This window comes from Gekko japonicus, unplaced genomic scaffold (genome assembly GCF_001447785.1).
Source record: "Gekko japonicus isolate JY-2015 unplaced genomic scaffold, Gekko_japonicus_V1.1 scaffold628, whole genome shotgun sequence".
Lineage (NCBI taxonomy): Eukaryota > Metazoa > Chordata > Lepidosauria > Squamata > Gekkonidae > Gekko > Gekko japonicus.
In genome coordinates this window covers 36,946-59,235 of record NW_015169794.1, presented here as the reverse complement: position 1 = coordinate 59,235, position 22,290 = coordinate 36,946, and the positions used below count along the sequence as shown (strand labels likewise).

At 41.1% G+C, this 22,290-nt stretch overlaps 1 protein-coding gene across 1 annotated transcript in view; it reads left to right on the top strand.

Annotated features, from left to right (window-relative positions):
* TBCK (TBC1 domain containing kinase) overlaps positions 1-22,290 on the top strand; it is a gene marked incomplete at its 3' end in the record, with an annotated part of 80,576 nt that overhangs the window by 22,374 nt on the left and 35,912 nt on the right. Inside the window, exons 4-10 of the mRNA XM_015417034.1 lie at positions 8,523-8,637; positions 14,107-14,180; positions 15,393-15,534; positions 17,899-17,959; positions 18,697-18,758; positions 19,550-19,611; positions 21,775-21,923. Coding sequence (XP_015272520.1) covers positions 8,523-8,637; positions 14,107-14,180; positions 15,393-15,534; positions 17,899-17,959; positions 18,697-18,758; positions 19,550-19,611; positions 21,775-21,923 — 665 coding nt within the window. The remainder of the gene's footprint in view (positions 1-8,522; positions 8,638-14,106; positions 14,181-15,392; positions 15,535-17,898; positions 17,960-18,696; positions 18,759-19,549; positions 19,612-21,774; positions 21,924-22,290) is intronic.

The window sequence follows — 22,290 nt, the reverse complement described above, 5'->3', positions numbered from 1 at the left end:
ATAATCAAATAGTATACTATTAAATTCCTGGATTTAAAATATTCTCCTCTTCACTTTCTTAAGCAGTGACAAGCCTAAAGGGCAGCTTGATAGTATTTAGTTTTTCTTTTGGAAACAGAAAGTACCAAAGGGTTACAGAATCTTTCTGATATCCTTGTGGGGATTTTTTTGTCTGTTCTGAGATTTATCAAGTAAAATTTTAATTACAGTTACTGCAAACAACACTTTCCCTCCAATATACCCCACCCTCTTTCCTAGCCCTAAATAGGACAGAAGGCAGAGGAAAGGGGTGGGGGAAGGAAGGAAATTGACTTCACTGGAAAAATCCTGTCAGTAATTGGTAAACTGTGTTTGCATGAAGCCGAATGCAGTTTTGGGTTTAGATGGCATGCCCGTATTTTAAGAGTTTAAGATGAACATGTGCATACCATGAAAACTTCGTCTGAACAGCTCTGATATTTAATCTAGTCTTTGTCATTTAGCAGCCTTGGATTTTAAGATGAACATGTGCATACCGTGAAAACTTCGTCTGAACAGCTCTGATATTTAATCTAATCTTTGTCATTTAGCAGCCTTGGAGTAAAACAACGTTAACACCTGACCACATAAGAGCCCTGCTAGGTATGACCAAAGGCCCATCCAGTCCATCACATTGCTAACATCTGCCAGCTAGATGTCTCAGAAAACCAGGAGTAGAGCATGAATTCACCAGTGCTTCTTGGTTCTTTTGTCTTTAAGTATCTGGGACTGAGATGTGTATTGTCTCTGAACATGGAGGTTCCATTCAGCTGTCATTGCTGATAGCTGTTGATGGAAGGACTTGCTTCTTCTGAGGGCAAATTCTGCATGCTAACAAGAAGTGGGGATCCACGATACTCGCGGGTAGGGGGAGAAGGAGCTCCATGTGGTGGAGGAGGAAGCAACCGCAGGTGAGCTTTCTCTCCCGCCTGCCCCCTGCACCAATGGTGAGGCCTGGGCCTGCCAATCCTTCTCGGCCCCCCCCCACACCGATAGCAAGGCCGGCGTGGCTCCCAGCCACCGGGCCCACCAATCCTTCTCCCCCGCACTGGCGGTGAGCCACGCGGGCCTGCTGAATCTTCTCCTGCTCCCCCTGGGCACCGGCGGCGAGGCCTGAGTGGCTCCCAGCTGCCAGGCCCGCCGAGCCTCCCCCCCAACAGCCAGAGTGTTCTCTGCGCATGCTCAGGGAACACTTACGTTGGGAGATTTAAATATCCAGTGTATTTTTTCAACTTTTTTATTTTTCTGCACCCCTGGGGAGTGCTCCAAGTGTGCAGGAAAATCTCTCTGCCCCCCCCCCAAGTGCCCCCGATGTGCGGATTTAGATATCCACACTGAGGGGGCAACTTGGCTATTAGATATATAGATTATGTGCTGTATGAAGAAATTTCATCATTCTGACCATTTGTCCAATGTGAATATAAAATGCCTTTGTGTTAACCAATTTTGTAAATGACTCACTCCTTGTTTAACTAATCCCCTTCAAGAATTTTTTTCCTTTTGAACATGATTCTTTAAGTATTATGTGTTTTTGAATTAGAAAGCCCTATGATGTTCAGCCCTTTCTACCTCACATACGAGATCCCTGGTATCACTCAGGACAAATCCTTGGTCACTTACCCTCTAATTGGCTGCATGATTAACTGTTCTAGGGCATAGTCATTTATCGTGTTTAGAAATTTCCTCTCTTGTCATGATCTATGCAGACATTTGCCCAGTCAGTGTGATGGTCCCGTATTGTTACAACACTGTTTCTTTTATCAGCCTACATAAGAACATAAGAATATAAGAGAAGCCAATTGGATCGGGCCAATGGCCCATCCAGTCCAACACTCTGTCACACAGTGGTCGAAAATACCAGGTGCCATCAGGAGGTCCACCAGTGGGGTCAGGACACTAGAAGCCCTCCCACTGTTGCCCCCCCCAAGCCCCAAGAATACAGCGCATTACTTGCCCCAGCCTGAGAGTTCCTATCTATACTTTGTGCCTAATAGCCACTGATGGACTTCTGTTACATATGCTTATCTAATTCCCTCTTGAAGCTGTCCATGCTTGTAGCCGCCACCACCTCCTGTGGCAATGAATTTCATGTGTTAATCACTTTTTGGGTGAAGAAGTACTTCCTTTTATCTGTTCTAACCTGACTGCTCAGCAATTTAACCTGTCTTCATAGGGAAAGTGTTCCAACCCTTTGATCATTCTAGTTGCCCTTTTCTGCACTTTTTCCAATGCTATAATATCCTTTCTGAGGTGTGGTGACCAGAACTGTACACAGTACTCCAAATGAGGTCGCACCATTGATTTATACAGGGGTATTATGATACTGGCTGATTTGTTTTCAATTCCCTTCCTAATAATCCCCAGCATAGCGTTAACATTTTTTATTGCTGTTGCACACTGTCTCAACATTTTCATTGAGTTATCTACTACGACTCGACATTTTCATTGAGTTATTTACTATGACTCTTGGTCAGTCTCTGCCAGTTCGGACCCCATCAATGTGTATTTATATTTAGGATTTTTTTCTCCAATGTGCATCACTTTGCACTTGGCCACACTGAACCCCATTTACCACATTGACGCCCACTCACCCATCCTCAACAGATCCCTTTAGAGTGCCTCACAATCCTCCCTGGTTCTCACCACCCTGAACAACTTTGTGTCATCTGCAAATTTAGCCACTACACTGCTTATTCCCAACTCCAAATTATTAATAAACAAGTTAAAAAGCATCATACCCAGTACTGATCCCTGTGGTACCCCACTGCTTACTACCCTCCACTGAGAACATTTCCCATTTATACTCACTCTGTTTCCTATTAATTAGCCTCTCTGATTCGTTCCTTCACCAGCTGTGCAGTTGTGCACTCCAAGTCCTTTTCAGGGCTGGTATTAAAATGGAGGAGGTTTTAAACTGCTCTGCAACCTATTTGATGTTAAACACCAGCAATTCAGTTCCATTTCAGTTCATGTGAAGCCCATCCCAAAATGTGGTCCTAGTTGCTGACAAATCTGAACTGATCCTCCTGACACTACTAGCATTGGCTTTCCGTAACTTTGTCTATCTGTCCAGAACAGGTAGCATTTCTTAGAATTCTGTGTATTTATGAGAATACTGTGTTTTAATGGTTTTGGGACAACCTGCTGCTTACATAGGAAATAAGAGTGCTAATAACTTGGTGGTTAGCCTTGTTAGATGTTCTTTTCAGTTCAAGGTATGAACTTTACATAAGTCTTTTCTCATTTCTAGAAAGCAGTTGTCTCCTGAAGGGCCCACAATCTATTCAGGCAAAGCAGTAAAAGTGTCAACATTATGTTCAAATAGCACCCTGTGAGTACTTTCCTGAAAGCAGCTCTTGGTGAATGATAAATACACAGAAAGTTTTCTCTTGTCCAGGAGGTATCTAGAGTGGAGTGAGAAAGGCAAAAAAAGAAAATGGAGGAGGAAGTATTGTAGAAAGATATCCACAAGAGTAGAGAGAAGTGAAAGGCAGGATGATGTAAATGTACTTTTGTCAGATGTTTGGGGGAGTAATTCCTTCTTGACTTACTAGAATACTAGTCCAGAAGTTTTATTTTTTTAAGGGAGTATTTAAGTCCATAAATGTATTTAATCCTCATGAGTGTTTGACATCAATAATATATGATTCCAGATTTAAAGCAAAATTCTGCCTATTTGTTTTCTGAATATTTATTATTGCCTTTTCATCACTTTGAGGTTTGTTTCCTGAATACTACATTTCAGTTCCAACTTGGGTCTTACGCTTCTTGCAATGTAAGGCCGACCTCGTCTGTACATTTGGAGTACGACCCGATGAACCCAGCAGGATTTACTGCTGAGAAAAGCTGTATCAGTTCAGGCTTTGTGAAAGGAGGAATTTTTGTTACATCAGGGGGACATCAGTCAGTTGACTAGTCACATATTGTTAGTTGTCTGTCTAGTATTTGATCATGGTTAAATTTTCCTTGAAGTCATAAAACGACACTGTAGAAGAGGCAGCTTGCTTTATTTCATTATTGTATCATATTGTTAAGAAGGGCAGGAAAAAGGCTGCTTTTTTTTTAGCCCAGTAGAAGCCAGAGACAGAACCAGCAGCATAGCAGTTCTTCTCATACTGCCCTGTGTGGTGTAGGGGTTGGCATGCTGGCTAGGGTTAGGAAGACGAGGATTCAGATTTGCCATGAAGCTCATTGTGGGGGTATTGGGCCAGTTATTCTCTCTGTCTCTCAGCCTAATTTACTTCATGGAGTTGCTTTGATGATGAGGATGAGAGAACAGGGTGCTTCTCTGAGCTTCTGGAAGGAAGGATGAGACAGAAGTGGAGAACAGGCCTGCTTTCTGCCTTGCACAACTTCCTCTCGTATCTGACAGTATTGTAGTACTTTCTGTTTCAGGGGAGGGTTTTTCCCCCCATTTTCATTTTTTAACACTTGAAACTGTCGGGTAGGCTGATCCTGGTGTTTCAGGTGTAAAGCCAAAGAGTGCTGTTCAGCAAATCATTCACATTTATAAAAATTGTGGTTGTTACAGTAATTCATTAGAATGTTTTTTAAAAGTTTATTTCATTGTTTTACAAAAAGAGTTGCTGAATTTGGGGTTTCTTGCATACATTTAGCATATGTAATAAATGTGTTGATGATTAAAGTATGTCTTTTTTCCCTAATAAATGTATTGGTTTAAAAATAGTTGACCAATATTTGAGCAGTCGAAAGACTGGATCCTTTTTGACTGGTCAGATGGCCACTCCAACTCTAAGAGATCTTGTTTTGTGCAATATTTTTTTGATGCCAGCTGCCAGTTAAGATTTGTAAAATTTTGTCTCACTTCCAGGCTGAGTAGGACCACCAAAATGGAGGGAACTAACTGGACAAACTTCTTGGGGCCCTGGTCCCTTTTGAGTTGCAAGTCATGCAGTTTGCTTTTATGTAATATTTGAATTTGGTCTACATAGTGACACTGGCAAGTGTTTGCGTGCCAGAAGAAATAGTTGTTTGGAAGCCTTGGGTGGCTTTCAGCAGCCCCAAAACTAAGCAAGTGTTCTCACTGCTTTAAAAGTAAATACTAACATTTCTCAGATAGAAATAGGGACATGCTTGCCTTTCTGCATACCAAGGATAATTTTGCAAGGCTTGCCTTTTCAATTGTTTGTTTATTTGTTTAAAGTATTCTATGCTACCTTTCCACCTGATTTAGGATACCTGAAGTGGTGACAAATAAAAAAAAGTTAAACTTTAACAAAGACTGCGTGTAGAACAGTTGAACAAAATTATTATTTGTAGATTTAAGTTTCCTCACCATTTGACTGTATTTATTTGCCATGGTTTAGCCTTGCGTTGACTGAGAAGCCAATAGAGAATTTGCTCTTTGGATTACAGATGTACTGTATTTAGAAAATTTTATATGCTGCATCTCTGGAGAACTTGCTCAAGGCAGCTTACAAAGTTAAACATAATAGAAGCATAAGACGGCATACAATTTAAAGAAACCATATACTTCCAATCACCATCATAGAAGAAATATTCCCTTCTCTCTCTCCTGTGTGCGGGAATGCTGCTTCTAACATGATGCCTACTGAAATGTGTGTGCATCATCTGAAAACAAGGTCCCCCCCCCCTCTTCAGAATGCTTCTATTTGTTCATATGCAGCTTTGATCAGTTGAAACATCTAATATTAATTGGCTAAGGTTTCTTTAATCAGGTGACAGCTATAACATTACTGTGAAATATAAAGTGGTTGATATATGTATCCATTCCATAACTCCTGTTTCTCATTACCTGCTGCCTCTGGCTCTCCATGGACCTCCATTATCTAGGGGACTGGATATGATCTCCGCCTTACCTTTTTTTCTGTTCTCTGCTCAGCTTGTTTTTTTGCTGAGAATGGACATTTATCCTGCCGTTTTTTCAGTACTGAGAGCTCCTATCAATCCTTTCCTACCTCTTGAACCTCTGCTGTTGCTTACAGGCATGCACTTTGAGGGGGGGAAATGTGAGCTAATTGTTTTAAATAATTTGTTCGAAATGGTCAGAGGCATTATGGATTCACTTAACATTTTCAACTTAAATGGCTTTCATTAGGTAGCCCAGATTTTCCAGATCTCTGAGGTTTCTCATTGAAGAAGATGAAAACAGATGCATCTTCTTGCTTCTTCACTGTACAGATTTTGAGGAGGAGTTTTTAATGGTGGTTTATCTTTTAATTTTTTTCCTCATGGGTTCCACATATAGGTTGGTTTTCCTCTTACATATATGATACTATAAAGCAGCATTTTCTTATAAGGGGGGGTTTACCTTTTCCTTTAATGCTTGTTATACATCAAATATATTTGTCAACTCTGAGGTTGATAATTTTAAAAGTCCACATTTCAGCATTAGCATCCGGTTATACACTCGATAAAGTGAATGGGGCAGTTCATACCACATGTAGTATGATTTTTTTTAGGCTTTCTTGCAAACTGTGCAGACATCTCTGCATTCAATTAGAGTTGTTTCATGTTTTTGAAGTCTTGTGAAAACAGAACAGCTAGACTCATTTTTAAAAAAGGAAACTTCAGAGTCATTGTGTCTGCTTATGTCATCCCATATTTTCCTCCCAGTAATTACCAGTAGAGTCTAAACTTAACGGCATTTGCATGGAGCGGAGGAGTACTAAGAAAAGGGAATATTTCTTATCCAAAGCCTACGTTTGACTCACCTGCCAGAGACACTAATGTCTCCTTTCCTGTAGCACAAGGACATTATCACAATCTGTCAAACACATATTTTACTCTAATTTAACATTTCATAGTTTGAATCCAGTGGCCCCTTCCTGACAACAACTGCTACCCCACGCCCCATAAGTAATGGCTGAGGAGGTTCTGTTCCTTTGTATCTGAGGAAGTGTGCTTGCACACAAAAGCTTATACTGTTGCTCTTAAAGGTGTCACTGGACTCAAACTTTTCTCGTCTGCTTCAGACCAACATGGCTACCCCACCTGAATCTATTAACATTTCATGTAACGCTTATCAACTGGGTAAAATGGACTGTGTAGGATTTAGCAGACAAATTGATTCCTGAACATGTTATGTTCCTGGATATTCTGCTTTTATGGATATGTAGAGGAGGCCCTCTAGTGTCTCAATAAAATATAGCTGCTTCTCTCATATTCTGAAGCCAAGAATGAAAATAATGCAGTGTACCTTCAATCTGAATCTCAAAGTTTACATCTAGTGGATGGTCTGTGTAGCTAAGTAGTCACAGGCTGACATTTTGATGTGGGAGCAGGGCAGGAGGGAGAGGATTATGTTAGCAGCCTTGCAAACTATTCACTGTATTGCTGTAACATTAGGAAGGAAGGTAGAGTAAAATTGCATTGAAGTTCCTGTCATGTCAATACTAACCTTGGTGAGTAAAGGCAATCTCCGTATACAGAGGCACCAAACCTCTGATTACCCAGAGCTGGGAGGCTCTGCTTATGTTCTTATAACACCATTTATGCTAACTGAACATTTTTTGTTGTTCAGTCGCACAGTCGAGTCCGACTCTTCGCGACCCCATGGACCAGATCACGCCAGGCCTTCCGGTCTTCCACCGTCCTCTGATGTTTGCTCAATTTCATGTTCGCTGCATCTATGACACTGTCTAACCATCTCATCCTTTGCCGTCCCCGTCTTCTTTGACCTTCAATCTTTCCCAGCATCAGGGTCTTCTCCAGTGAGTGCTCCCTTCTCATTTGGTGGCCAAAGTATTTGAGCTTCAGTTTCATTATCTGGCCTTCCAGGGAACAGTCAGGGTTGATTTCTTTTAGGATTGACTGATTTGATCTTCTTGCAGTCCAAGGGACTCTCAAGAGTCTTCTCCAGCACCATAGTTCAAAATAATCTATTCTTCGGCGCTTGGCCTTCCTTATAGTCCAACTCTCGCAGCCATACATGACTACTGGGAATACCATTGCTTTGACCATGCGGACTTTTGTTGGCAGGGTGATGTCTCTACTTTTTATCATGCTGTTTAGGTTCGCCATCACTTTCCTCCCAAGGAGCAGGCGTCTTTTAATTTCATGGCTGCTGTCACAGTCTGCGGTGATCTGGGATCCCAGGAACGTGAAGTCTGTCACTACTTCCACAACTTCCCCTTCTATTTGCCAAGGAGTGATGGGGCCGGATGCCATGATCTTAGTTTTTTTGATGTTGAGCTTCAAGCCCACTTTTGCTGTCTCCTCTTTTACTTTGAGCAAGAGGCTCTTAAGGTCCTCTTCACTTTCTGCCATTAGAGTGGTATCGTCTGCATATCTGAGGTTGTTGATCTTTTCCCCAGCAATCTTAATTCCCGCTTGTGATTCATCCAGGCCAGCATTTCGCATGATGTACTCTGCATATATATTAAATAAGCAAGGTGACAGTTATTGATATTTATTGACATTATTGTATTTTGACTGAACATAGAAGCTGTATCTTCTTCCAGTAGAAAGTACTATTTCAACCCAAAGGTACTAAAACAGACTTGTTGTAATTTCTTTTCCAGCTCTTTTAGGATTTTGTGTATCGCTTATGAAGTATTGGAGGGGCTGCAGTACATGAACAAACATGGAATAGTCCACCGAGCCCTTTCGCTTCACAATATCATGATGGATCAAGAGGTGAGGCTACAGGGTTTTATCTTTAGACTGTCCATCTGCATTCTTGGCCATCATCCACAAAATAAGAGCGATGTAATTGAGGGGGGTATCTGCTTTATAAATGCAAAATACTTGCTAAAATCTGTTGAAATTTAAATGTAGAGTCCACCCTCACATCTGCAGGTTTTTGCATGATCTCTTCTATGTGTATAGACGATGCATGTGTGTTCATAAAGGGAAAAAACCCTACAGATATTGGGGTGGGGGGCAAATAGAATGGCACAATAAGGGTTTCTCTGAATCTACCCATTCCAAAGTATTCCCATTTCCAGATGCACTTCCCTTAATCTTTAATGTGGCATTTGACAGGTTTGCAGCGCTCTTCACTTTGATCTTAATGAAAGGATTCCCCAGTTCCTCTCCCTTCACGGTACTAATCTCAAGAAAGGTTGACAATATTTAGTGGTAGCTTTAGTGGGTGTTATGAGATAATTTTGAAATTTTGACCTACTGGGAAGACAAAAAAAATCACTTTTTCCCAGAGCTGAAGCATGGTTTGTTAGAGGAAGCTCTCTCCTGCCTTCACTTGCTCTACCCACCAATTCCTTTTGTCTCTGATCAAAGTGATTTTTAAAAGTACTGCAAAGACCTTCAGAAATGGTGATCAGGGATTCCAGCGGTGTGGAAATTGACACACAGATTCCTCTATCATATCACCACTTACTCTGTAAGCACATACACAGTACTGACTGTCTTCTAATTGAGCATGGTAGGAGAAACAGGTGGCACTTTCATCCTGCTCTGCTATTTCTCCCACTGTAATTATGCTTACTATAGTGCCTCCTATCTGTTATTGACAACCACCAGTGCTTTTGAGCCATGTATTATTGTTGTTGTTCAGTCGCACAGTTGAGTCTGATTCTTCGTGAACCCATGAACCACATCATGCCAGGCCCTCCTGTCTTCCTCCATCCTCTGGAGTTTGCTCAATTTTATATTTGTTGCATCGGTAACACTGTCTAACTATCTCATCCTTTGCTGTCCCCATCTTCTTCTACCTTCAGTATTTCCCAGCATCAGGGTCTTCTCCAGTGAATGCTCCCTTCTCATTTGGTGACCAAAGTATTTCAGCTTCAGTATCTGTCCTTCCAGAGAACAGTCAGGGTTGATTTCCTTTAGGATTGACTGATTAGATCTCCTTGCAGTCCAAGAGTCTTCTCCAGCACCATAATTCAAAAGTATCTATTCTTCAGCACTTGGCCTTCCTTATGTTCCAACTCTCACAGCCATACATGACTACTTCGAATACCATTGCTTTGACCATATGGACTTTTGTTGGCAGGGTGATGTCTCTACTTTTTATTATGCTGTCTAGGTTTGTCATCGCTTTCCTCCCAAGGAGCAGGCGTCTTTTACTTTCATGGCTGCAGTCACCGTCTGCAGTGATCTTGGATCCCAGGAACGTGAATTCTGTCACTGCTTCCATGACTTCCCCATCTATTTGCCAAGGAGTAATGGGGCCGGATGCTTGAGTTTCAAGCCAACTTTTGCGTTCTCCTCTTTTACCCTGAGCAAGAGGCTCTTTAGGTCCTCTTCACTTTCTGCCATTAGAGTGATATCGTCGGCATATCTGAGGTTGTTGGTATTTTTCCCAGAAATCTTAATTCCAGCTTGTGATCCATCCAGGCTGGCATTTTGCATGATGTACTCTGCATATAAATTAAATAAGCCGGGGGGAAATATACATCCTTGTCGTAGTCCTTTTCCTACTCTAAACCAATCAGCTGTTCCATGTCCAGTTCTAACTGTTGCTGCTTGACCCTTATACAGGTTTCTCAGGAGACACGTGAGGTGGTCTGATACTCCCATCTCTTTAACAGTTTGTTGTGGTCCACACAATCAAAGGCTTTAGCATAGTCAATGAAGCAGAAGTAGATGTTTTTCTGGTACTCCCTTGCTTTCTCCATAATCCAGCGAATGTTGGCAATTTGATCTCTTGTTCCTCTACCTCTTCGAAACCCAGCTTGTACTTCTGGCAGTTCTGCTGAAGTCTTGCTTGTAGGATCTTGAACATGACCTTGCTAGCATGTGAAATGAGTGCAATTGTGCGATAGTTTGAACATTCCTTAGCATTGACCTTTCCCAATCCTGTGGCCACTGTTGCATTTTCCAAATTTCCTGGCATATTGAGTGTAGCACTTTAACAGCATTATCTTTTAGGACTTTTAATAGCTTAGTTGGGATACCACCATCTCCACTAGCTTTGTTATTAGTAATGCTTTCTAAGGCCCATTTGACTTTGCACTCCAGGATGTCTGGATTGAGGTCAGCGATCACACCGTTGTGGTTGTCAAGGACATTTAGATCCTTCTTATATAGTTCTTCTGTGTGTTCTTGCCATCGCTTCCTAATCTCTTCTGCTTCTGTTAGGTCCCTACCATTTTTGTCCTTTATCATGGCCAGCATTGCATGAAATGTTCCCTTGAGTTCTCCAGTTTTCTTGAAGCGATCTCTAGTCCTTCCCATTCTATTGTTTTCCTCTATTACTTTGCATTTTTCATTCAGGAAGGCCTCCTTCTCTCTCCTTGCTGTTCTCTGGAAATATGCATTCAGTTGGGTAAAGCTTTCCTTTTTACCTTTGCCTTTCACTTTCCTTCCTTACTAGTTGTAAAGCCTCATCAGACAGCCACTTTGCTTTCTTGTATTTCTTTGGGATGGTGCTGATTGCTGCCTCCAGTACAATGTCACAAGCCTCCATCCATAGTTCTTCAGGCACTCTGCCTATCAAATCTAGTCCCTTAAACCTATGTGATCTAGGTCAAACCTGAGTGGCCTATTGTTTTTCCCAACCTTCTTCAGTTTAAGCCTGAATTTTGCAATGAGTAGCTCATGATCTGAGCCACAGTCAGCTCCCGGTCTTGTTTTTACCGACTGTATGGAGCTTCTCCATCTTTGACTGCAAATTATATAATCATGTGTAGTCTATGTGTAGAATCGCCTCTTAGGTTGTTGGAAGAGGGTGTTTTCTATGACCAACGTGTTCTCTTAACAGAACTCTGTTAGCCTTTGCCTGACTTCATTTTGTTTTCCAAGACCAAACTTGTCCGTTATTTCAGTTACCTTTTGACTTCCTACTTTAGCATTCCAGTCCCCTATGATAGTAAGGACATCTTTCTTTAGTGTTAGTTCTAGGAGGTGTTGTAGGTCTTCATAGAACAGGTCCACTTCAGCCTCTTCTGCGTAAGTGGTTGGGGTATAGACTTGGATTACTGTGATGTTGAATTGTTTGCCTTGGATTCGGACCAAGATTATTCTGTTGTTTTTGAGATTGTATCCCTTTACTGCCTTTCTCACTCTCTTGTTGACTATAAAGGCCACACCATTTTTTAGGGGATACTTGGCCACAGTAATAGATATAGCGGTCCTCTGAGTTAAATTCACCCATTCCTGTCCACTTTCGTTCACTGATTCCCAAGATGTTGATGTTCAGTCTTGCCATCTCATTTTTTACCATGTCAAGCTTACCTTGATTCATAGATCTTTCATCTCAGGTTCCTATGCAGTATTGTTCTTTGCAGCATCGGACTTTCCTTCCACCATCAGACACATCCACAGCTGAACATCCTTTCAGCTTTGGCCCAGCCACTTCACTTTTTCTGGGGTTACTTGTACTTGCCTTCTGCTCTTCCCCAGTAGTACACTGGACACCTTCCGACCTGAAGGACTCATCTTCCAGTGTCATATCTTTTAGCCTTTTCTTACTGTCCATGGGGTTTTCTTGGCAAAGATACTGGAGTGGGTTGCTATATCCTTCTCCAGTGGATCGCATTTTGTCTGAGTTCTCCGTTGTGGCCTATCTGTCCTGGGTGGCCCTCCATGGTATAGCCCGCAGCCTCATTGAACAACACAAGCCCCCTCACCACGACAAGGCAAATTCCTGCAGGCTCTGACCTGGGTCGTTAGAAGCTAAGCAGAGTCAGCCTTGTTTAGTACTTAAATGGAAATCCAGAGTCAAGCAATGGCAAACCACCTCTGAAGATCTCTTGCCTTGAAAACCCTATGGGGTCACTGTACATTGGCTGTGATGGCACTTTCTACCACCAATTCCTGCAGAAGACTCTTTGTGTAATTCAGCCTGCTGAAGTGCTTCACTGCCTTTGTTCTTCCTATTTTCCTATTATCTGCATGGTGAGGTATAGGATAACACAGGTCAACGCCATGCTTTAAGAACCTGTGGCACAATAACATTTAATTAGTTTTTTTAGTACACTGATAAATTGCCGTCAGGTTGTAATCAGTGTTGATTGTGCTATTACACTGGTTTGCTTTTTAAACAATAAAAGTAATCCCCTTCACTGTCATCGCACTTCTTTCTTGGCTCTTTCTTGGCTTTTAATCTACAGATCTTGGTATGAAAGCAGTTATCAAATACCACAATATTTGCCTCAACTGAGAATGTGAGCCAGCATTGTGCATTCTGAGAGTCTCTCTACCAGTTATGGTTTGCAGGTTTCATAAAGAAATACTGAGGGGTAGGGTCCTTACAGCATATTTAGAACACACGGCAAATGTGTATATGTTTTGTCTGTTTAAACCTATTTCCTAATTTTCCATGAAAGTGTGTTCATTATTGTATTTTGAGAATTTACACTTGTTGTTAAATGTGAGTGATCTGTTGTTTAGAACAACTCATTTGTAAAGTGATGCTAGTTGCTTATCTCTAGAGGAATGGTAACAAAAAAGCAAATGGAATATATTCCTTCTCTCCTTTTTGTTTGTGAATACTTAGGTATGATATTGGAATTTTGCTTTCTTCTTAAGAGCAAGAATTTAGGAACTGCTTTCAAGCTTGAATATGGAAAAATAAGATTGAAAATGGAAGATGTACACAAAGCCTTTAAAGAGCTTGATTTTTTTAAAAAAATTGCTTTTTTAAAATGCTCAAAACATATTAAAGAGTTTTTTCTAGTGATACTGTACTCAAGAATATTAAATCTTAATAGAAACATGACTGGCAGTATTTTTATTTGGAATATATTAAATTTATAATACAACTATAAATTTTTTTTAATGGAAATACAAATCTCCAGACTTCATGAAAAGGATTTTGATTTCACAACTTTTGAAAGAGAAGTTTACGTGTACAACAAAAGGTCTTCATTTACAAAGTTTGGAAACTTTGATCATTACGGTTTTTCACAATAGGATGATTTTTTCTCCCTAAAATGTTTCACGTGACTTCAGTTATTTATATAAAAATTTTAAAGGTTTTTGGTAACAGTAAATTCTGTCAGGTATTTACCAATGTTTGGAAAATATCAGGTTGGATCCTGCAGATCCATTCTACTAATGGAGCCACCTACCATTTTTTTCCACTTTGACATCAGGTGTTTGGGACCATAAATGGGATTAACTTTTTTTTTTACAAACTATAAATTACCAAATAAAAGTGCTGTTCTGTAGATTGATTCATTTTTCTCTTTGTAACAGGGACATACCAAGTTGGCTAAATTTGGCTTTTACCACATGACAGCTTATGGTGCTGATGTTGATTTTCCCATAGGGTAAGAGTAAAGGTACACTTTATGAACTTGCTAGGTTTTGAATGTATGAAGTTGCCAATAATTAGCCTATCTAATTCAGTATTGTCTATTCTGACGAGCACTCCTGCTGTCTAAGGTCCTTTAAGTAGGGATGCCAGGGATTGGACCCAGTATCCTTCTGCAAGCAAAGTGCACACTCTGTTGCTGAGTTACTCCAATATATTAACTTTTTAGAATACTACTTGTAGCTTTCAGAAGTAAAGGGTCACAGGTAATATTATAGCATCTTTAGCTGTTTACTGTGCTGAAAAGCCCAGTTGTTTAGCTGCCATGGGGAATGGTACAGCTAGAAGTATGAAAATCTCATTTATAAAGGAAAGCTTGCTTTTTGGAGGCTAGGCACTCATGCTGTTGAAGCATGATTAAGAGGTTGCAAGCTGTGTGTGAAACTGCATAGTTAAGCATTATGTCTGCTGAATCACTAACAATGCTTAAGGTTACCTCTTTAATTAGTACTTGAAGCCAGGGTTTAAAGCTGGATTGATGCATAGATGACAACGCCAGTGTTCTTCATTGTGGGCACTTGGTTACAGCCAAGAAAGGAAAGTTCTATAGTCCCATCACGCTAATTGGTGCAGTACTATTACTGCCCTTCAGTAGAATCTGAGTGGTCCAGGAATGAAAACTGCCTGCAGGAGGGATCCGTTTTCTGCACAACCTTATGCATTGTAGTTGAGGTGGACTCTCAGGTTGCATGATGCATTATACATACCAGCAACCTTTGTGGAATGTAGACTGTGCTGTTTGGGTGTGCATGGTGAGGGGAAGATCAGGAATGGCTGGTCAGCTGTCTCAAAGAGCTTATCTGTCATCATCACCACATGTTTATGTCCTAGAAATCCTAGTGGATTTCCATAGAAACCCAAGGTTTTGAAATGCAGTTCAGACAGCAGCAATCTGACCCGTAAGGATAAACAAGACAAACTTTATAACAGTTTTCCAAAGTAACAAAAGTAGCATGATAGATTTCCTCTTCCCATATCAGCATTTATTTTTCCAAGATAACATTGGACATTTTTTGGGTGCATGAATATAGTATTTTGTCCAGCTATAAAATGTGACAGTCTTTTTTAATGAGACTGGTATTCATGAAGAAAGAATTGCTTCATTTGAATAATTTGTCTAAGTTCTTTTCTGTATCTTGTTGCTTAAATTGTTGTTTCATTACTGTAGATATCCTTCATACTTGGCACCGGAAGTAATTGCACAGGGAATTATGAAATCCAGTGATCACACTCAAAGTGAAAAGCCTCTACCTTCTGGACCTAAATCTGATGTGTGGTCCCTTGGTATTATATTATTCGAGCTTTGTGTGGTATGTAAAATTTAAACAATTACACATCAATGTAATTGACTTACATTGACTTAAGAGCAAACAGCTTTGGACAAAAGTGTTTTTTGCTCCACATGAGTCATATTTTCAAGTCTTATTCAAGTAAAAAAGTGAATGTTTAGACCGTGAAAACAGTGCCAGGTTGACCATAGAATAAAAATAATTTTATGAGCATTATCAGGCAAGAAAAAATGTTAAACTGGGATTTTTTTTAATAAACAGATTTTATTATTTTCATAGAAAGATACTACAGAAAAACAAAAAGAAGAGACATAAAAAACAGAATAGAAAGCATCTAACAGTAGATACTATACCCGTACATCAGCTTAAATTACAATGGACTTGTAGACTCTTATGTCCTTTACACCGTGTCTATAAAGTTTTCTGTTGGGATGTTAAACTGTCATGATATGTAGGGAAGATTTTGTTTAGCCTTAAGATTTCAGGTAAATATTGGAATGATCTAATGACTCCCTTTCACCAAGGTGGGTCTTACTATTCCCTTACTATTCCCATAATTCTATTCCCTTCTCTTGAGTCTTTTTCTGTCAGAGGAAGCTTTAACAGAAGAGTCATTAGATTCACTTAGGGCTCTGTGTGTGTGTGTGTGTGTGAGTGTGAAATACATGCATTGAAAATGAAAATGGATTTTTCCCCTGATAAACACATGAAAATAAATAGAAACACTTTCAAAGCTTTTCCTGTGCCTACTGAAAAACATTTTTAGAATGTATTAGGCTTTTCAACAGGCAAAAGGCTAATTTTTAAAGGAATGTCTGTTGCAGTTTGGTGTAGTGGTTAAGTGTGCGGACTCTAATCTGGGAGAACTGGGTTTGATTCCCCACTCCTCCACTTGCACCTGCTGATGTGACCTTGGGTCAGTCACAAGCTCTGGCACAGCTGTTCCTGAAAGAGCAGTTTGTGTCAAGAGTTCTCTCAGCCCCACCCACCTCACAGAGTGTCTGTTGTGGGGAGGGGAAGGGAAAGGAGTTTGTAAGCCGCTCTGAGACTCCAAGTGAAGGGCGGGGTATAAATCCAATCTCCTCTTCTTCTTCTCTTCTTCTTTGGGGAGAAAAGGAGGAGCATCAGTACTCTTGGAGCTCTGCTGCTCAAAGTTGAATGAAAATTCCATGGAATACCACTGGAATAAAACGCAGGGATTAAGAACTGAACAAATCCCAGTTGGGCAGGGTATGAGTGAATCTGCTCATTCGTTTTCCAAATGCAGTGACTGTGGCAGTTTGGTTGCTAAAAACGGCTTTGAAAATTGTGCAATATGTAATGCCTTTACCAATTTACTCCATTCTTGTTCATGCATTTTGTTATTTTTCCATGGTGTGGTGCTTGTGGATCAAGTTGACAGGAAAGTCCTCTCCCCTTCCTCCCTTCCCCTGCCCTTCTTGAAATGCTGTCTAAGCATTTCTTCTTCAAATGCTCCTCTTATGCCTCTAGAGCACTGAATTAGAGACAGTGCAGGGCAATACATCTTGTGGGGAAATTGGCCACTACTTGTGCAAGAGTATGTATGGTTGTATGTCTGTCTGTCCTTCCTGTACACACAGACTTAGCACAGGTTCACTTGTCATGCAGGAGCAGTTGTACAAGGAACATTGGAAGCTGAAGAGAACAGCCGAGGGAAGGGAAAAGCATCTCTGTGATGTTTTCATTATGTTCACTGGATCTGATTTCGTGTTATTAACAATATATACGGGGTGTCCGCTCCTACTTGACTCTTGAAAGCTTATAACCAGAAAATCTTGTTGATCTCCAAGGTGAAAATGGACTCTAATCTAGCTCTTCTGTGGCAGACTGACACAGCTACCCTCCTGAAACTATAGCTAAATAGTAGTTTACATTTTTCATATCAACTTTGAACTTGAAACAACAATTTCTGATGGATATGATTCATAAACTGTAATGGAGGCATTGAGAACATACAGTAGGCGAAGAGTGATTAACACATGGAATTCACTGCCACAGGAAGTGGTGGCGGCTAAAAGCATGGACGGCTTCAAAAGGGAATTAGATAAGCATATGGAGCAGAGGTCCATCAGTGGATATTAGCCACAAGGTATAGATAGGGGCTCTGGGGCAAGTGATGCTCTGTCTTCTTGGTGCTTGGGGGGGGTCAACAGTGGGAGGGCTTCTAATGTCCTGGCCCCACTGGTGGACCTCCTGATGGCACTGGTATTTCTGGCCACTGTGTGACACAGAGTGTTGGACTGGATGGGCCTTTGGCCTGATCCAACATTGGCATCTCTTATGTTCTTATGTATTTCATAATCTTTGATTTCATATATTTCATAATAATGTTTTAGTAATCTCATGCCCTACTGTTGTCCTTAGGGCAAAAAGCTGTTCCAGAGTTTGGATGTGGCTGAAAGATTAAAACTTCTGCTTAATCTTGGTAAGTAATGTGGAAATAACTGCAGGGCACAACATCTTCATAAAGGCTCAGATGAATCACGGTCATACTACTGATGCAGGGATGCCAGATTTTCAGTGCATGTGAATGCTGGAAAGTTTAAGGATTTTAGTAAGTAATGGCATTAAAAGAGAACTCTTAACCGTATAGGAGACTAAACCAGACAAAGTAAGAACTGCTTCTCTCATCAGGGTGATTTTGATTGGTAGGAATGTCAAAAATGCAAATATCAAATCATTGTTCCCAGTTGCTATCAAGGCACAACAAATGGCTGACCCCAAAATAAATATAATTAGCATTTCTGTAGAGCTTTCAGTGTTCAAAGCACTGCACATACAATTTAAAGTGACATCAATGAAAGCTAAAAACACAAATTATTAGTGCCAGCTCTGTTTACAGGCAGCCTAAGATGTTTTCTTTTTCCTTTTGAAGCTTCAGTGATTCACTTGCTATAAAGGAAAAGTAAAATCCTTCCAATTACAAAAAGTCAAGTTTGAGTTTTACAAAAATGTGTGACTAAATTACTCTTCTTCTCATACAAGCATGCATATCCGTTTCTGGATCTGGAAAAACTGGTCTTTTAGAAAATGATTGATTTGCAAACATGTAGTTTGGTGACAGGTCCTCATATGGAAGGAAAGATTTCTAGGACTTTTTTATATATATATACTGAGTCATTTCATGTTGATAATGTTCCTCTTCCTGTTTGGACTTTGTAGGATGTGTGGATGATATCATAACAGTACTGGCTGAAGAACACGGTTGTCTGGACATTATCAAGGTCAGACCAGAAGAATGTGTTGCTTAGTTATGTTAATTATCACAGCATTCAACTTTTCTTGAAACAAAATGATGTGTTTTAGAGCAAAACTTATTTCTATACTGTGTCACATTTTTAGATCACATGCTCAAAACTTTCCCCATAATTCTCCTTCTTCAGGATGGTAACCCCTTAGTTAAAGGCCTAGCTCAAAAGAAATGTTTTGGCCTGGTGCCTAAAAAAGAACAGGATAGGTGTCACACAAGCCACAAAAAGTGTAGGGCATTCCACAGATGAATATCCTGTCTCCGATCACCACCCACCTGATCTCTGAGATATTTAATTCATTAGCACCTCACCTTTCTCCCCGTATGAGGGCCCAAAGCATCTTACATTGTTCTCCTCTTCTCCATTTTATTCTCACAACACCCCTGTGAAGTAGGCTAGGCTGAGAAAGTGTGACCGACCCAAGGTCACCCAGTGAGCTTCCATGTCATGAATTCCCAGTTCCCCAAATGCTAGTCTGACACTTAACTGCTACACTGCACTGGCTCTCCACCCTGACCTCTGCAGGTGAGTGTGGAAAGAACAGAAGGTTTTACTTAGCAAGCTGGTCAATATGAGAGAAGCTGATCCATAGTTTTCTAACCTCCCCAAAAGTCACAGTTTTTATAATCTGATTTATGCCCTTGCAGTCCTGTGTTCAAACATAAGCACAGGCCCCTATAGTTTGTCTTGCATTCAAGCTGCACATTTTTTGAAATGCGTTATTCAGTGCCATGTCCATTGACATTTCTACTTTTGCTTACCAGGAAATGCCAGAAAATATTTTAGATCTGCTAAGGAAATGCCTTACATTCCATCCTTCTAAGAGGTAAGCACACAGATAAAGCAAGGAGAATACAGTATTTATGCTGTAGCCATGGGTTGCAATTGTACGCTTAGAATGTCAGCCATCTGAGGCAACCTGTTTAAATCTCTTTTTGAAAATTTTGCAGTGCCCATCCAGCTACGGGACTCTGTCGGCGTGTGATGCTGTTCACATGGTTCCTAATATTAAAGAGCCTCAGCCACCAGTCAGGCAACATGAGTGTAACTAGGGTTGAGAAATTGCTGGAGATTTGGGGGTAGAACCTGGGAAAGGTGAAGTTTGGGGACACGAAGGACCTCAGTGAGGTATAAGGTTATACAGCCACCCTCCAAGCCATTTTCTCCAGGGAGATTAATCTCTGTAGTCTGCAGTCACTTGTACTTCCCACCTGGAGGTTGGCAACGCTAGTTGTCACCCATGCTACACAGAGGCAAGCCTAGGTTTTCCAGAAATGTATGTTTAACTGGGAGCTGGAGCCAGTCACAAATTCTTGGGGATTGTGCATACGTGGCATATTTACTTTGATGTACACTCGAACACTTAGATGTAAAAAAAAGTTATGTGGAAAGTGGTCTGCAGACCATGATATCATTAATCATCTGTTCAGGGTATTGGAGGAAGAATGTCTCCTTCACTTTCTCTTAGCACAGAATAGGTCTTCATGCAATTACTAATAATCTTAGTTAGGCTATGCATGTATGGTTTTAGGTTGGGAAATGAGTGCCACAGCCACTAGCAGGCATGATTCCTCAAGCACCTGGGAAATATGAACATGAAAGCTTGTTTCTTTGTGCTTAAGGCAATAATAGGCGGATGGGAGTAGGAATGCAGTGCACAGTGCAGCCCTAAATAGAGTTGCATCCTTCTACGCCCAATGTAGTCTAGAGGCTTAGCAGGGTGTGACTGTGCATAGGATAGCATTGGCAAAAATCTGAAATGTAGATTTCCAGCACAAATTACCTAGCATGTTGAATCGTTTTCCTATCAAGGTTCAGTCAAGTCTGGTCTAAAAGTGATTTCATCTTGAGCAATGTAAAATGATAAAACTTGTGTGACGTCATAGTGCCAAATCCAAAGAGAGGAGACACAATAATTCCTGTACGCTGAAATTAATGCCGCAGTGTTTCATGAGTTCACTCACCTACTTTGCTTATATAAGCAGACCACTCACATGCATTTGCCCCCACAGGGGAATAACGAGACAGACAACCATTTGGGTTAAACAAGGGCCACTTTATTAACTACATACACTTTATGAATAGCAAACCGGCAAGGGAGCACTTCATGAATAGCGGAACAGACAAGGCAGGTGTCAGGCTGACCAGCCTCCTTGTCTGATACATATGGGCAATGCACCAACCCCGGTCCTGGGCCATTAGCCTGGCTTGCGACCAGCAGCCCAGCCGCGGGTCGCCTCCCGGGAGCGCCTACCCCTGAAACCCTACAGTTTGCAGAGAGGAGCTGTGGCATGGCTCTGTCGCCGACGCCGATCCGCTCCAGCCGCCGCCCCGGCGATCGTCCCAGCCGCCGGTACCACCGCCGCTGCTTCCGCTGAGGCCCTCGGCTCCAAACAAAGCCCGGGGGGCCAGCAGCAAAGCAGCACCCCAGCCTCCGTCTGCTCCCACCGAGCACGAGGCTGCAACAGACAAAGGGGGGCGGGAGCAGAGCCGTGCCTAGCCAGGCCGGCTCCGCCCCTCCCCACGTCCCAGCTCCCTGCGCTGGGATGCTGCGTTAGCCCCGCCTTCCCCGCGGCGGCAAACGAGCCCCCGGCCACCATTGCCTTCGGCGGCGGCCAGGAGCTCTCATATATGAACATGAATCAGCCATAGGACTTTAAAAGAGAAATATAACACAGCTACAAAGTTACCAGATTAAGTATTGACTTAGATAATTTATATCCTACCTTATATCCGCAGACTCAAGATAATATGCTTTTTATTGACCTCGGTAAAATATGTAACAGAGCCAGAAGCTGATTGCTGAGCAAATAAATTTTTATAAGAAATATATATGAGTTTGGGGAGTGCCCTAATAACGAAAATGTTCACATTGCATCACAGTGAAGATTTTTTTATATTTTGGGTTTTCATTTATTTTGCTTTGAAGTTCATTTTTGAAAAGACTTAGTATAACTTCTTTCTCCTCTTTTTGTCCCTGTTACTCAAGGCCTACTCCAGACCAGTTACTCAAAGACTCCGTGTTCAGTGAAATCTCTTCTTTATACCCACCTTTCCACAAACCTGCTAGCCTTTTTTCAGCCACTCTGAGATGTGCTGGCTTAACTCTTCCTGAAGATATTAACCAGTTGTGTAAAGGTAAACAGGATGCCACAACCGAAGTCTAGGAGCAAAATTCTAACGTTATTTTTAGACAGTTACTGTTTTGTGTTTTCCTGCCTTTGTGGAATATCACAGTTGATTGTTGACCAGCTGTAATTGCTCCCTTATTTGGATTGGCAGATCTTTTTCCTTTTGTTCTTAGGCTGTTTATTTTAAATTATTTACTGTTGCCATTTTATATGATTTTAACTGGATTTGTAAGCCACAATAATGGATATTGTGATGGAAATGTGGAATACTTTTTTAAAAGAAGAAGAGTTGGTTTTTATACCCCATTTTTCTACTATCCGAAGGAGTCTCAAAGTGGCTTACAATCGCCTTCCTTTCCTTTCCCCACAACAGA